The sequence below is a fragment of the Dermacentor silvarum genome, chromosome 1, assembly GCF_013339745.2.
Source record: "Dermacentor silvarum isolate Dsil-2018 chromosome 1, BIME_Dsil_1.4, whole genome shotgun sequence".
NCBI lineage: Eukaryota > Metazoa > Arthropoda > Arachnida > Ixodida > Ixodidae > Dermacentor > Dermacentor silvarum.
Genome location: NC_051154.1, coordinates 93,802,068 through 93,819,300, shown reverse-complemented (window position 1 = coordinate 93,819,300; position 17,233 = coordinate 93,802,068). Strand labels below are relative to the sequence as shown.

At 43.3% G+C, this 17,233-nt stretch overlaps 1 protein-coding gene across 7 annotated transcripts in view; it reads right to left on the bottom strand.

Annotated features, from left to right (window-relative positions):
* LOC119432631 (F-actin-uncapping protein LRRC16A-like) overlaps positions 1 to 17,233 on the bottom strand; it is a 183,150-nt gene that overhangs the window by 126,410 nt on the left and 39,507 nt on the right. For 5 of the 7 annotated variants that reach the window (XM_049670990.1, XM_049670996.1, XM_049671012.1 and 2 more), the window contains exons 10-11: positions 16,561 to 16,655; positions 8,954 to 8,995 (exon numbers count right to left, since the gene is read on the bottom strand). In XM_049670990.1, coding sequence (XP_049526947.1) covers positions 8,954 to 8,995; positions 16,561 to 16,655 — 137 coding nt within the window. The remainder of the gene's footprint in view (positions 1 to 8,953; positions 8,996 to 16,560; positions 16,656 to 17,233) is intronic. The other 2 variants (XM_049671008.1, XM_037699804.2) reach the window with 1 other exon arrangement.

The following is a 17,233-nucleotide window of genomic DNA, read 5'->3' as shown; positions in this document are numbered from 1 at the left end:
TCCGCACGGTTCGCAACTTGTTCCCCGCGGCAGTTCAAAACTCACTGCGTCAAATATGCCGTCGAGCAACACTGGTCTTTTTCACCACCGCGCGTAGCTGTGCTCAAGCAGCACAAGTAGCAGCTCATTATCGCACTTCTCCACTGACCTACGTGCGTGGCTGCGCAAGCCGTGTCACGCTGCACGTAGCGTACAAAAGATTAGGGCAATCACTTCTACTGCGCACCTACGTTTGCGGTGCGCCGCGCTGGCAGGCGCAGCTGGGCCTGACGTCTGAGATATCCCCGGAGCAATCTCAGGGGTCATGCGCAAGCCTGCACGAGTCGTGCCATGCTGCGCGGCTACATGCAGCAGTGCAAAAGATAAGTGCATTCACTTCTCTCTTTCTCTGCGGTGCGCCGCGTAGACTGCCCCAGCTGGACCTGGCTTCCGAGAACTCCCCGGAGTCTCGGGGGTCACGCCCAGGCCGTGCCTGCTCCTGCCCCCGCGGTGTTGCGATAGATTAGCGCATTCACTTTTCCCTCTCCCTGCAGCGCGCCGCGTGGGATTGCAGCGGGGCGTGGCCTCCGAGATTGCATCGTCACCTGTGCAATCTCAGAGGCCACGAGCCGGCGTGGAAAAGTTTATTTGCCTCCTCGATCACGCAGCGGAGCGCTGTGTTGTTTGCCACGAGCCGCTCGGCCGCGACGAGCCAAATGGAAAGTGGAAAAGAGCCATCGCAATGAGACAGAAGGCAGCTATCTTAAGGCTGTCGCGTCAGGTGCTAAAAAGTCGCGTGTTGCACACACCGAAGATTGTTTTGTTGCTATATTCAAATTTCATCGCATGCGTGGGCATGTAGCAGTTTCATGAACCGCAATGCCGTCTTCTTATTTCCATGTTTACAATTGTGCACTCCATTGGGCATATATTGCAGTAAATGGGAACGGGTGTAACGAAGTAATGGTTATAACGAAGTAATTTCGGCTCCCCCTTCAACTTCGTTATAACGAGGTTCGAGTGTGTTACGGCGACGGCAAAAACATACAGCAATGCTGCGAGTGCAGTGGAAGTGTCCTTATAATAGCTTTTGCTGTAGAGCTTATGTATACTACACAGACGGGTGCCGCAGAGAACCAGTCAGCATACGTATAATCACACTAGAGGCAGAAAGCCTCACGATAGTTCCAGCATGGCTAAAGAGTTCACACAATGCACAACAGCAGGTACTACAATGACATGTTGAGAAAGCACTACAATAGAGAGACACAGTAAATAAGATCCGTAGTTATACAGCAGTAAGATTATGCAAACATATGTTGGCCCAATGTAACATCCAGTTATGTACAACTGAACTGATTCACTCAACAAAATTAAATGTGAATAATCTCACTTATGAATATTAGTTTATTGTGCCCATTGAAAACGAGTCCAGTGCCATGCAACAGATGTGCTCTGTACTAGATGATAACTCAAGGATACGCTTAAAGTTACTTGAGTTTAAGCGCAAGATAGCACATAAGAACACAGAGGGAACGAAGACACAAGCTTAAAGTTATGCTTCCAGCACCAAAAAATTGCAGGAATGTAAAAATTGTAACAGGAACGACACAAAAATACGGATTATATTCTTCAGTAGATAAGACATATACATACAGTGAAGTGCATAAGCTATACCAAAAGCATTAAAAGCATCAGTTTGGCAGATGATGTAAGCATACCACCACTGTGCACCACAACATAATCGGTTCACCACACTACACCAACACTATCACTACGTGTTTTTTGTAATGCTGTCATTTGCACATAGAAGAAAAGTCAGTTTCACTTGAAGGGTGAAGCATTGACAGCAATGGCAAAGTATTAGACTACTACACAAAGCAAAGCTTATAATTTTATGGGCAGTATAAGTTGAAGTAAATATTCACAGTATAGACCACTTATAATGTAACCGCATATAGTGCAGGACCGGATATAGTACGGTCTTTTCAGACTCCCTTTCATTTTCCCATAGCACTCCATGTATACACGTATCGCTTATAGTGCAGTTGCGGGAGACGAAATAACGGTTACAGTGTGGCTGCCTGGAAGTTTGGCAGTCAACTGAGACAGCGAACGCTCCCCTCAAGCCGCAGATATACTCCAACGTAACGCGAGTGCGCACGTCGAGCTCTGCAACATCACGGTGGCGAACAACTGGTGCGTCTCGCGCCATCGGCCGTGTTCCAAGTTGCTGGTGCGTGAATAGATCCGTTCATATTTTTCACCCGGCGCACCAAGCCGCACTGGCCACGCATCCCAGCATTCCTCACGAGGTGCGGGTAGAATGACGTAATGGCGGGAGCGCTCGAAAGCACGATCGTCGTCGCCGCTCTCTGTGCATTAACAAGCATGGTGTCACGCACACACAAGCACAGTGCACGCAGTGCAACACAGTGCACGAGGGACTGCGCACCCGTCGCTGGTGGCTTTCAAGATACAGCGGCCCCTGCGGGCGGGCGTGCGTGCTCAGAGTAAACGCATCCCCCTCCGAGCCTTGCGCGCGACAGAAGACAGTGTGCTTCGTCCCGCTTTCCTCATTTGAATGTGTGAGATTGTAATGCGATCACCGGCTCACCCTCGCACGCTTTCAGTCGCACATACAGCATACGGCGATGATTTTATCGCCCTTGGATTTTATACGGAACCTCGCGGCGAGAGCTACAGCAGCTAGAAATGCGCCTGGAATGTCCATATAATTGATCGCAATAAAATTGTTGTTTTGGTTATAGTGTGGTACTGCTTATAATGCAGATATTCGTGACTCCAGTGACTTACGTTATAAGCGGTCTACACTGTACATGCAGTGCCACGTGTCCAAAGACACACACAACGCAGTTCACTCAGCGACTATGAGCATTCGCAGTCACAACACTGGCATGATGAGAAGCATTGGCAGCAGAGAGCACGCAAGCTTGCCCCAAAGCAAACATTCCTTCCATTCTGCTGCTTCCTTCACCCTTTCAACTATGCCGCACCCCTGAAACTCCACGATAACATGAACTCTAATACTGGGCGTGCAGAAAGACAACACGCATTGAGACGCCAGCTTTCTCAGCTTGCTCTTGCACCTGCAGCAGATCACGTAACCTCCAGCCCATGGTGTGCGGGCCGCATATATGCTTGTCTCACAGGACGAGTGGGCTCAGTGGGCCGAGCCATGCAGGCTTGCATATGCACGGCTGCGCCCAGGACATTAGAAGGCCCAGCAGTGCGAATGCGCCTTAAGTTTCCAAATAATTGCTATCACAACAAAAGGCTTTATGGTTTGTATACAGCTACAGATTAAAAACCTGAAGGGCACCATCATGAAGCAGGTGCACAGGGCTTCCACTATCCAATAGGCACTTGCTTAGAGGCCGTGAAAAGGTCTACAGTGCATGATGGCTTTTCCACAAGTTATCTTCCCAGTGGTAAATCAGGAAATATTTTGAAAGAATAGTTCCATGTAGCAGCAGGTCAGTAACTGTTAGCGGCTAAGTGGAAAAGAATCGTAAATGCATAGATGGCCAGTATGATGCAGGATTATAAAAGAAAGCAAGACTTTCTCCCAGTAAATTTTTTTCTTACCCAAAGCTATTGAAAATGTGGCAGAAAAGCTAACTAGAAGCATGCAGTGCCATACAGTTGCAAAAAAACAAAGGAACAAATGGAAATAACAAAAAGTGGTATTTATCCAGGATCTCCGTTTTGTTCACCAAAAGTATAAAAGCTGTCAACAACGGAAACAGTCACATTGGTAACTTGATGGTTTGTATACAGCTATACATTAAAAACCGGAAGGGCACCATCATGAAGCAGGCGCACAGGGCTCCCACTATCCAATAGGCACTTGCTTAGAGGCCTTGAAAAGGTCTAAAGACTACGACATGAGCAGTGGAAACTTCATACAATGACAACAAGACAAAAGAAAATACAGTAAAACAAAAGTACTCTTCTTTTTTCACTTCTTACAGCTATCTCAAGACAGTGTCTGAATATTAGATTATAAGTAAGTCTATGAATAGCTAAGCAGCCCTACTATATTAGAAAATGAATACACTACATAAAAAACCTGTAAGTTCACATATTAGAAAATGAATACACTACATAAAAAAACTGGAAGTTCACTACATCTTGTCTATGGAATATTGAAAAATACAATACAGTAGTATAACTAAAGTTCATATATATGTATGAACCCTTTAACAATGGCACATATAAATACTTTAAAAAATTTTTTTATCTAAATATGCAAAACAGAGAATTCATAATCAACAAAATGAAAAAATATTTTGCGGACACTTTTTTAGCGATAGGGGGAAAACACCAGGCAGAAAACTAGAAGTGAGCTTCACCTCAAGGTATCTATGCCTTTGTTTGGAATTCATACAGACAGCTCTCATCATATGTGAACCATGGGTACATTTCATTTGCTATATCATGTGTGTGACTGTGACACCACTGCAACCGGAGATCTTGCATCAGTCTGTCTCCTCTGACCGCACTTTCAAAAGAAAATGAGTTGCATGCCAAACTTCTTCTTCGTCCTCTGTTTCTGCTCTAAACCAATTAAATAAGGCTTGCTGAGTGTCATTCAGTGTTAGCCGATGACATTTAGCCAGAAACTTAGTCCTCATACTGAATCTCAGCAAGAAAAACATTTTTTTTAGGCAATACATTATTAAAGGGTTAAGGGAATCCTGAACTGATTTTCCAGTCAAGTCCAACAGATGTTGCAGTCAAAAATATACAGGACTAAGTCATCAAAAATTTCCATGCTATAAAAAGGACAGTAGAGGAATTCTGTACCGAACTGTTGAGTACCCAAAACAGCCACACAGCCTTGATTATATTTTTAGAGAACAAATGGATGTCCCGAGTATAAGTTAAAAAAGTTAAAAGTGTCCCGAGTGAAGTTAAAAAAGCCTTGCAGCGTATGTCCAGGGGTAAAGAGGTAGGAAAAGATGAAATAACTGTCATTTTGATAAAAAATGGTGGGGACACTGAACTCAAAAAGCTTGTGACAATAGGCACCGGGCGTAGGATGAGTTTGGACTGGTGACGCCTTCATGCGGCAGCACAGTGAATGTAATGGCACGTGATGGCCGGGCTGGGCACAGCAGGTGCTGCTGCCAGTTACATCCTTTGAATGTGTTCCATTGTTTCTTCTGTTTTGCGTGGCCAAACTACCACGTGGAACCAAATCTGAACAAATGTGTTGAGTTTTCGGGTGAAAAAAACTGTTACTGAATCATGACTGAAGCTGCAGAGACTATTCAGTTCAATCAGTTTTTATCACGGCTTCACCAGATGGAACGGTGAAAAGCCTGAATATGTCCGGTCTGTAGGCAATGGTACATAGAGTACTCTGCTCAGCAATTGAAACGCGATACTCAGAGCACATTTGATCGTGGGACCAAATGCATTTGACTGCATTTGGTCCCACGGCGATCATTCAGCGCTCACCAGTGGCGCAAAAACAGTTGCAACAGCCGCACGCTCGGAATATCGTGTTTCAATCGCTCGGCACTGTACATTTCTGATGCTGCTTCGCTTTAGCTGGTTGTTCTAACATTAATGAAGAACTTCGTGTTCTATATGAATCGCTTGTCTTCACCTCTGCACATGTAACAGCTATGGAGCTTGAGCCCCGAAGGCAAACACCGAGATTTGTGGTAAACATTTTGCCATCCTCTCAGTGGCTTAGTCTTTTTCTTTTAGGGTATAGTTTCCTTCGTCGCACTTTCCAGCTCTGGTTGCATATGGCACATGACTCTGCAGTGCATCGATGGCGAACACAGCAGCATGTTCACACTTGCCGTCAATGCCAGCCTTACACGTGCACTGGCCGCCACCGACGGTTGTCAAGCTAAGTCATGTGAAATAGACCAAAACTGAAGACTGGGCTAGTTTCTAAGACTATGAGACTGGTGAAGCATCGCAAAGAAAAAAAAAAAAAGAATTACAACGGACAGAAAAGGGGAACTTGCGACACATGTGCAATCCACAAAGCAGAGCAAGAAACAAAAAAGGGAGATGTGCAGTGAACATAAAATAGGCCACAGATGATATGATGATTTTGACAGTCGAGCTTAAATGTACCGAATTAGTAGTGTGCAGAATTCATTGAGTACAGCCTCCCTCATTTTTAGCTATACCGCGCGAGCGTTCATCACGTGTAATTTTAGCGCCTTTAAGCGGCGATAATCAGCAAGACCGGCAGAAGTACTCTCAAGAGCACTAAGCACTCTCCTGTACAAGAGTCGTCTAATGCAATGCTCCCTTCAGGACGACGTATGACCATATTATAGTATTCTCGTGCAATACAGCTAAAATTTCAGGAGGCTGTACATCAGAGCTAATGCTACAAGTTCTGTAATAATAATGTAATTTATAAACAAACTTGCAGCTGACTGTCGGACACAAAGAGGACTTGCATTACCTCATAGAATGGTCCTTTAAGAAATAGGATAATGTGCAGAAATGTAATCTTCTGGCAGGAGTTAATATCTGGCATAAGTGCAGGTGCATTCAGAGAGTGACCACAAGCAAAGGTATGATCACTACTACAATCACAAACAACTCATCAGTTTTTTTAGAGTGCAGAAACAGGCAAAGTAACATCTTTGTTCCGACCACCTATAAGCAGACAAAGCTTGAGTCAGAGAACAATGTAATACCTAATAGAATGGGATGGGCGTCGGCAGGATTTTGTCTTTGGGGGGGAGGGCAAGTGCCCCTTTTGCACCCCCCTGCCGACGTCCATGCCTAATAGCTAAAACAAGGCAAAAGCCATGTGGGATAGGCAAAAGCCATGTGGGATAGGCAAAAGCCATGTGGGATACTAAAATGGAACGCAGTAGCTTCAAAGCAGGGTACAGTGCAAACCATGATTAGGCACCCCTCATATTAACTGAATGTATTGATTGTGTGACAACAGAAAACAAAGACTGTCAGGCATATTGAAGAAGGATACCATAAGTGGCTTGACAACCATGGACAGGACAAAGTCACTAGTGCAACAACTAGTAAAATGGTAGCCTTGGAGTTCGCAAGGCGGATCCACTTGGAACGAATTCTCAGGATGGCGCCCGTTTCAAGAAATTTCTCGAACTTTGCAGAGAAATGCACTGGCGTTCCAGTTACTTTTGAGCTTCAATGAATAAAGCAACTTTCATAAAACGACAATGCATAAAACATAAAACAAAAGAATGACTTTTTGTTAAGAAAGTAACTGGAATGCCAATGCATTTCTCTGCAAAGTTCGGGAATTATTATCTTGAAACTGGTGTTGTCCTATGAATTCATTCTAAGCGGATCCGCCTTGCAGACTCAACAGCTAGAATTTGTAAACTGCAATATGGACCATAAGGTAATTAGTTAAAAACTTAATTAGCGATTTTTTGATTTACTCATTTATGCATTTCAATTTCTTTTACAAGTAATGTCCGCCTCTTTGAGTAGACAAGCTCATGAACTAGAATAGTGCTATCTGCCACAGGCAACCTTTAAAAATTTTTGAAAGTGTTTTCTGAAACACCCAGTATGTACTGAGAGGACTCAACAGGAAGAACATGCCACACAGTGTCTGCGTACTGTGCGTTTCTCATGAGCGCTACAAGAGAATTGCTGAGCATTGCCTGCTGCCCACAGAAACCACCATTCCTTCTTGTGTCCGCAGACTTGCTTACTGAATTGTTGCTTTCACACCTGTTGAACGGCGACCAGTGGAAGCTGTGGTAGCATGCATTGCGTTGTTGCAACCAGGGTGTATGTGATGTGCACACTACATAAAATGCAAAAGACAGTCTTTCTTTTGCAATAACTTTTGGGAGAACTTTTGCATGGCCAGTGGTCATGCATCACGATGTATTTCCATTGCACCTAGTGCCATACCTCGTTTGGAAAACAAACCACTTGCACACACTTCTGACAGGGCAACATGCGTGCACATGCTGTACACAGCATGTGCACGCATGCTGTGTACAGCATGTGCACAAAGCATTCCATACTTTTGCATGGCCAGTGGTCATGCATCACGATGTATTGCCATTGCACCTAGTGCCATACCTCATTTGGAAAACAAACCACTTGCACACACTTCTGATAGGGCAACATGCGTGCACATGCTGTACACAGATTCGCTATTGAATTAAAATCTTCGCAATTTAGGCATTATAGAAGCGTTTGCATTGAAGTTGCAATCAAGTCATGGTCACAAAAATTTCCAGAGGCAAGGGGCTTAAGACAGCAGTTGTGCTAAACATTCGAAAAAAAAAAAAGGGAAAAATCTATACATCAGATCATTTTATTATTCCCTAGAAATTCAAACACATCCCAGCTCCACTGTAACTGGGATTTCCAGATAGAACCCTCATGCCAGGACAGATGACAACTAAAATTACTCACCTTTGCTTTGTACAAATCAGATTGTATGGCATTTTTACAAAGTCGTGGTACAAAAATGCTATCGTGCACAGCATACAGTCCCTTAAATATTGTATTATATGGGTTCCATCAATTTTAGTTACAAGTAGCCTTTTTTAACACAGCATGCTATGATAACATTTCAGAGAGAAAGTGTTGTCCAAGTGCTAGCTTTTCTGATTACATTATGCTGTTTGGTATGGCAAAAATATTTTCAGGTGCCCTTAAAGTCAAACGAGTATGTTCTAAAGTGCACTTTTACTGGCGCTAACAAAGGTAGGGAAAAAAAAAAAGCAGAACTCGCAGCCCATGCATACAAAAGAAGCCCATAGAAAATGAGCAAAACATACTGGCACGTGCACCCCTAAACAGGGCTACCACACAGAAAGCACTAGCTTAAGGATGATTCACACAAAGCAAAATTACACAGACCACACATGCAAATGTTAAATCTGCCAAAGCATTATGCTAACATACAGAATACATCATGGTAAAACATGCATACACAGAAACTGGAATATCAGACCTTGAGTAATTTTGGCAATGATCCCACACAGACTATTCAGCCCTGTACACAAAGGAACAAGTGCATACAAAACATTTGTGTGACAAAACACTAATGTTACAGAACATACTATAGACATGATTACCCTGCACTTGACAATGATCAATATTGAACTGTTTTGTTTGTTTAATTAAAGGGACTATAATCACAAAAATCAAAGCCTAGATTAATAGAATACTCACTACCAATGATAACAGACATACCACACTTGCCTTCTACAGCGCTGCTATCAATAAGAAAACATATCAGGTACAGCTGCGAAGGAACCCCCTACTTTTCAGCACTGTTAGTTATGATCCAGCATTGAAAGCTGAAGTGTAATGATTGAATGTCATAAATTCTAAATATAACAAAACAGTAAATGAGACAGAAGCCTTGTAAATAATTGCACCTACAAAACACTTAAAGGGGGGAGCGGCTTTCGCATTGCGAAAAATGGCTAAAAAATTGATTTTTTGAGAATCACATTTTCAGTTTCTGATTCCGAAATATCACTGAAGACCACGTAGAAGTGTTCTAAAAAATTGTATCAGCCAAGGTGCTGAAAAATTTTGCAGAAATCGCGAAACAACAGCATTTTTCAAGCCATGATATCTCCAAGTCTCTGCTCTCCGTAATCTCGACGAGTGTCAAAAAATTGGAGGATGCTTAAGCTTCGCCTTTAAGCGTGGAATGCGATAGCATTATCGGGACCCGTTCGCATCGCATTTTACTTTGAGTCGGTTTGACTGCAACATAGAATGTGGGAAAGCCAGATTACGAAAACCAAGCTTACACTGATCCCCTTAAAGTCGACTTCACTTTTATACAGTAATGCATTGCTGGGAAGATGTTTTTTCAGGGGTTATATATGTCATCTTATATTAAAATGTGAAGGGCCTAGGACCTTTTCTTATTATTTTATTAATTGTTTGCTATTTCCCCGATGCGCATGTGTGTCTAAAACGCATTAGGCAGGCCAAGTCCCAATTTGACCTGCTGAGGATGCGAGCGCCAACTGGATAAGATTTTCGCAAGTAGCATACCCGAGTGCGCCACTGTTGGTATGGTAGAAATGCTGGCAAAAGGGGTTTGTGTTTGAGTTTCCTTGTAACAAAATTATGTTTTCTCGTACATTCAAATAACAGTCCGACGCTACCATGTCTGTAGGTTGTGGTTAAGTCGTACTTTACCATTTTTCTGATGGATTTCACTGTGAGAAATTAAATTTATGTTCATTAACACCTTGCACCATGCAGAGGGCCTGCGCGGCCGGGGTGGTTCGGAATGATTTTCTCCTTCGCTAACGCCTTGCACCACGCGGAGGGCCTGCGCAGTCGGCGTGGTTGGGGATGATTTTTTCTGCCATGGACGCCGACACCCACACCAACGCTGACGCCGGATTTTCTGCGACATGGGGCCCTTAACGCTGTTGCGTTAAAAAGGTGCTACGCGAACATCGCAATAGCGTGACCGATCCTTCTGTTTGTGGACGTCTCAGACCCGCGGCTAAGCATTCCGAGCATCGGCGACGCGCACTTCGCGTACAATCACATCGCGCACGCAATCCTCGGACCCGTGGCTAAGGATTTTGCGTGCGGACTCCTCGAGCCCGCGGCTAGGCATTTCGCACATCGGCACCTCGGAATGCGCGACTACTAAGCACATCGAGCGTCGACTCCTCGACCCCGCGCCTAGGCATTTCGGGCATCGGTACCTCGGACTGCGCTACTACTAAGCACATCGAGCGTCGAGTCCTCGAACCCGCGGCCAAGCATTTCGGTGGGAACGAAGGCACACCAGACCAGAGGCCTCATGTCCAAGAAGCCCCCACATCACAAAACACACAAAAGACTACAATTTTGGTGCCTGTTAGAAAACTGAAGAGAAGGTGAAACTTTGAGAGCTTTTTCTCAAAACTGTTTTTTTGCCTTTCTGCTAAGTTTCTAAAGCTCATTTCTTTGTTACCGTTTAGCGACTTTAGCCTATTTTGACCAGTATGTTTTTTTATTTACTTTTTTTTTTTGTCGCGTTCCTTGGGCTACAGTGCAGTTCCTGACAGTCTCACTTTTTTATTTTGACCTTTCATAAATTTATGATGTGGCTATTCGTTCACCCCGAAAGTGTGCTTGATGTGAAGGTAACATAAAAAATGACAGTCCTAAAAATTTGTGTTACGAAAAAAAAAAAAAAAAAAAGCAAGACTGCTACGACCTTCAGCACGCATTTCGCTATGCAGTCAATACACAACGAGCCATCCATTCTGTTTTTAAAGCTCCCCAGGCCCTCCAGAAAGTTCAACGGAGAAAAAGTCTGCCCAGTAAAATGTGCTGCAGACATCACCCGGAAACTTGTATGGAAGCATCAGGGAGACATTCTAAAGATTTGTGCCAATTATCATCAAAATCCATGAATAAATTAGGAAGTTGATTTTCAAAGCCACGTCCCCCCTTAATAAAACTTAATTGGTTGCAAAACACAAGAAACACAAAGTAGAGAACAAAGTGCTGCTGAAGATGGTTTTCATTTCAGCCATGTTCCAACAGCTGGCTCCTATTGACACAACAGCTGGCTCCTATTGACAAAAGTGATTTTTTTTTTCTTTTCTTTTTTTGCAATGAATCCTACACTAATGTGACTCCTGCCATAGGAATGATGTTTAAGTTTGACCACCATGATGGAGAGGTCCACAGTAAAATGTCTCGGCCAAATCTAGACCAGGGCCATTGAATGCCAGTGCCACAACTGCCATGTAGAGAAGGTAGTGATGAATTGGTTTGAAAGGGACCCTTATAAAGCGTTGCATGACACAAGATTTGGTGGTGCAATGCTCTCAGCCACTCAATCTCAGAGGTTATAGCAAACTGGCTTGTTGTGTAAAATTTGAAAGTTATATGGTGCCACAAATCTGCCCGCTGTATGGCAAAAATGAAACCGTGTAAAAAGACATAGTGGACCATGCCACAGGGCGACACACAAGTGAGTCAGCATTCATATAAACTAGACGGAAGTTGTTTGCAAGCTGTCACCTGTCATGACATCTAGGAACAACATGACTGACAATGGCCAAACATCAAATGTGGGCAATGTTTGCCAAAAGACCAGCGTTTACTTATCCCTTGATATCATGCTAAAAGTTTCAGTTGCCAGTATGGCCCAATATGGTCTATCCTGAGCAGGAAGTTAAGTGAACACAGATAGCGCCCATCATTGACAGCACCCTTTTTGTATCCAGTTGCAGTCACGCAAACTACCTGCGGCATTTTGTAACCCATTCATAGCATGATCATTCACATCTGAAATTCCCATATTTATTTTTGATGGATCTGTCTGTGTAAATTCTAAAAACTTATTTTAACTAAAATTACTAGGCAATTATTTATTTCTTCTTTCTGTTTCAACTAAATGCAAATATAGTTTAGAAAACCAAGACTCATGGTTGCACAGTAGGTATAAAGTGCTTTAAGTTGTGTTTATAGTCCCTTTATCACTCAATTGAAAGTGATTCTCCCAAGATTACTAATACGCACTTTGATAAAGAAGGCATAAACAGGCTTGGACAATGTGCAGCTGTCAGGCAAGTGCCTGCTCTAGAAATCAATGTACGAAACTCTCCCTGGGTGCATGAAATAGCATACAGCGTATACTCTCCCAGCACTCAGCATGTAAACTTGCTCCACTGCATCCTAACATGTGTGTATCAGAACTGTGTGTCATAGCAGTGCTCCTTTCCGTTACTCTTTAGGTCCAAGAGCAGTTAAAATTACAAACCACAATGACTCCATACACCAGCTCTTGTGGAGGTCCTCTTGTGATCAATAAAATTATTGCTGCAGCAGGTATCAAAGCAGCATATTGACACAGGCATTTTACAATGCTGCCAGAAAGTGTGAGCAGGAAACAATAAATATCCAAGCATGTTTACAAGCCCTTTATAAAACTCTGACATTTGTGAATTAACCACCCCCCCCCCCCCCCCCCCCCCCCCCCCCCCCGAAAAAAAAAAGAAGGTATTGGAGGTATGCACAGTGCATCACCAATCCATGCCTTCTGTCAGCTGAAATGTGTAACATTTGGCACTCGGTGTCCTGAGCTCAACTGAGTGCAGCATGCTGCTTCAACCAAGTTTAAATAAGCGTGGTGCAATCAATGTACAAAGGTTCTGACCAACTGTTATTTTAAATGCTTTGAAACACCTAATGCAGTTGTCTGCAACAAATTACTATTCAAGTTGTCTTTTCCAGGCTGTGAACAAAACTCTCAAAATAAAAAAAATTAAAAACTGAAATTATGAATTACCATGCCTGGATGCAGTTTCAATGTATGAGGCCTGTGCATTGGCTGAGAAGAAGCAGACCATAGACAGGAACTAGCCTTTGTCAACAGTCCATCACTTATTAGGTGCAGCTATGGATGCTTTCTATCTTTTTAACCTAATTGCTCATACTGCTTGACTAGTAAATAGTGAAAAAAAAAAAACTTTTTTTTTAAATTATGGGGTTTCACGTGCCAAAACCACAATCTGATTATGAGGTATGCCGTAGTAGGGGACTCCGGTAAAACCTGGGGTTCTTTTATGTGCACCTAAATATAAGTACACAGGTGTTTATACATTTCGCTGCCATTGAAATGTGGCCGCCATAGCCGGGATTTGATCCCCAAGCACTGGGTGCAGTGTTCTGTCACTCCTCGCAGTTAACATACTTCAATTTAACACTGAACTAAGATGCAGGCACAGAAGGATGCAGCAATGTCTTTTTTACATATTTTGCAGGAATTGTTTAGCCTTAGGCTATGTAAGACTATTTATTGATGTGCACAAGTAGTATGAAATATTTATTTTCACATTACATAATTTACCCTGCAGTAGCAGCTGTAAGCACTCCATGCATCTATTTCACACCACACAATACCTACACTGTTTTTATTGCCAAAATACATACCATGGAGTTTCAATTTTGGTAAAGAAACTTACGGAACAAATTTTGGTCAAAATTACAGCGAGGTTATTGTGCAGCGTCAAATGGACATGGCGAAGTAAGGCAATGCCAGCCCTTTCTTCTCAAGTGAAATCCCTACAGATGTGTGGAAGCTTTCAGAAAACATCAAATGCAACATCAGCAGCTAATATTTGCCTCACAAAGGCCCGCTCCTGAAGCATTGTTGCTTGCTGAGCTGATAATTTTGCACCCACTCTGTACCTACTGAGAGTAGAGATTCTGGATTAGTTCTCCAGTTTCCCCTTTTGTTCTGTCCTGGCCACCTACCGCCTTGCAGCATCCAAAGCACAACAAGCCTCTGATGACTTCATGTATCACATAACGTGCCCGTGCTGTCTCTTGAACAACCTGTGCGTTTTATATTCTTTGTTGCTGACAACACCTTATCCCATCGTGTCACGCCAGCTACAAGGCTACCAAGCACATTCGTTACTATGATTCCTGCTCTTAATTACTTTTAGTTGTACAAGGCTGATTCAGAAAGTAATACCTCCAAGCCCACTATTTTGCCAATACAGTTAAACCTGGATATAACGAAATTGACAAATTCCCCCAAAACTTCGCTATAAAGAGGATTTTGTTATATGCAGGTTCGGCATGAAAATTCGAAAAAGAAATGCTTACCGTATTTACTCGATTCTAACGCGCCCTCGATCGTAACGCGCGTCCAAATGGCGTCCAAGAGGGCCATTTTGTCCTCAAGAGTCAATATCTTGCGTTTCCTCGCCAAAGCACTCATCCTTGGAATGTCACACCAGGTACTGGATGCATGGACGCGTGTCGTTTCGCACAAGCGCGAGGCGTCGGAAACGAAGAGCGAGCGACACGATGGCGTCATAGCCTCGTATAGCGTCACCTAGTGTCAGGTTAGTGAAGCGCAGAAACTTGCGCAGTAACCAAAGAGTGGCACTGCCAGCGCATTGAAAAAAAAAAAAAAACATTTTTTTTGTCCTTCGGCAACATCAACTGGAAAAGGAGAGTGCCGGCTTGGTGGGCTAGGCCAGCTGCAGCAAGCGGCGGGATCAGGTTTGAATGAAGGGAGAAGGAAGGGTCACGCCCGTGGTGGTAAGATCGCCGGGTCGAGAAATGCAGGCCCGCCTCGCAGTTGCCGTGAATTCGAGCGCGGCAAGCGCGACGCCGCCACTTCGCATTCCGTCGCGGCGGAGAAGGTGCTTCCGGTTGCTGCTCGTGCAAAAATGACAAAATTTGGGGCGAAATTTCTAGGTTGTCGGCGGGGAAAATTCCTTATTTCGAGGGGGTCTCCCGCTGCCACTTCGTTACGTAGAGGTCTCAAATACATGTGCTTCTATGGAGTAACGGCGGGGAATAGAAAAACTTCGTTATATCCAGGAATTCGTTATATGGAGGTTCGTTACAAACAGGCTTAACTGTATTACTACTGCAAACATTTTGAACTGTTTATCATTATAGCACTAATGTTTAAGCTATAGAATGTCACTTGCCTCACCTTCCTATCTCTTCTTGTTCCAGAGTAATCAAGCAATCCATGGGATCCAGTGGTGAAGTACAGTTGAAACAGCGGGCTATAATTGAATTTCTGACTGCGTAAGGTTGTGCGCCCATCAACATTCATCGCCGTCTGACTACAGTTTGCGGGGACGCTTGTGTTGATGTCAGCACTGTGCAGAGGTCGGCAAGGACTGTGAAAGACCAAAATCCAGCCGCATCAAATCTCCACACAAGCCACAATGCTCCGCAGTCAGAAATTCAATTACAGCCCGCTGTTTCAACCGGACGTCACCACTGGATGCCATAAACTGCTGGATTACGCTAGAACAAGAAGAGATAGGAAGGTGAGGCAAGTGACATTCTATAGATTAAACATCAGTGCATTAATGATAAAGAGTTCGAAATCTTTGCAGTACTATTGGCAAAGTAGTGGGTTTGGAGGCATTACTTTCTGAATCACCTTCGTACAATGTGCTTTCCAAAAGCAGCATTAAATGTGCATGGGTTCAAATGGGTGTGTATGATGTTTCAGCCATATACCTTCATTCCTGTATGCAGCAATCATTTACAAGCTGCAAACACACTTCTATGCTAACCAGGACTACAATAACTTTTTATTTTCTCGAGCTCATTTTAATTACCAGGCTCATTTCTTCTGTCTACTGTACGCTATTTCTGTAAAAAGTTTCAGCTTTCTAACTCAATTCCTCTCAGCAATCATTTGAAATGGTGAGCAAGTTATGAAGGCTACACAAGGCACAGATGCTGGCATGACATACATAGTGAAAAACTTGCATTACCTCATCAGAAATGCATTCGTTGTGGCTGCTGCTGTACTTAAAAAAAAAAAAAAAAATGACAGTGGTATCACACAAGTTAGAATAAGCTGCTTGCTCATAAAGCTTGATTGAAGCTACAAGTAATACTCCATATAAATGTGTGTACAAATCACTGAATGAATATTTAAATTAGAAGAGACTGTTTCCAAAAGGAATGGCTCCACATTTATTTAGTTGTGAAACTAGAAAAGTAAGTATATCAGCTTTACTGTTCTGCATGAAGAACATACAGCATGCACACATTTGTTATGCTAATTTACAGACATAAATGCATACATACCCTTGTCTTCTATCAAGTTGTTGGAAAGATCCAACGAGTTCAATGGCGAGTTAGGGTTGGCAATCAGGGTCATGGAAAGTTTGTGTGCAAATTCCCTAAAACAGTAACCGGCAGGAAGTAATAATCTTTAAACAAAATGCACAGCTGGTAGACAACATACTTAGTTAAACCTCATAACAAAATTGGTAACAACAAACTAATAGATATAACAACGTAATCTTAATTTCCTTGAAAATTTCTACAGAAAGCCATGCATCTGAAAAATCGGACGTTGACTGTATAACAAAAAAATCCGAGGACACTGAAGCACGTCTTATAAGTTGCGAATGCGAAAGCATTATTGTCCAACTGAACGCTGCCGAGCGGTCCTTCGAGTTATGAACAACTCACAGGCAAGCAAGCACGTTGAGACGCTTGGCATGTTTTGATTTGGCCTTTCCTAGGGGCAGTTAGAACGCAGGCAAGAGCTTGTGCAGACAAGGGACGTGCGAATAACACAGGCTTCCAAGAGCAAGGGTAACATGATGTCACAGCGATGCCCTTTAACCTCATGCAATACCGCATTTGATTCAGTAGAGATACTAGCAGTCATAGAGGCATTGCGTAATCAAGGAGTACAGGAGGCATACGTGAATATCTTAGCAAACATCTACAAGGATTCGACAGCTACCTT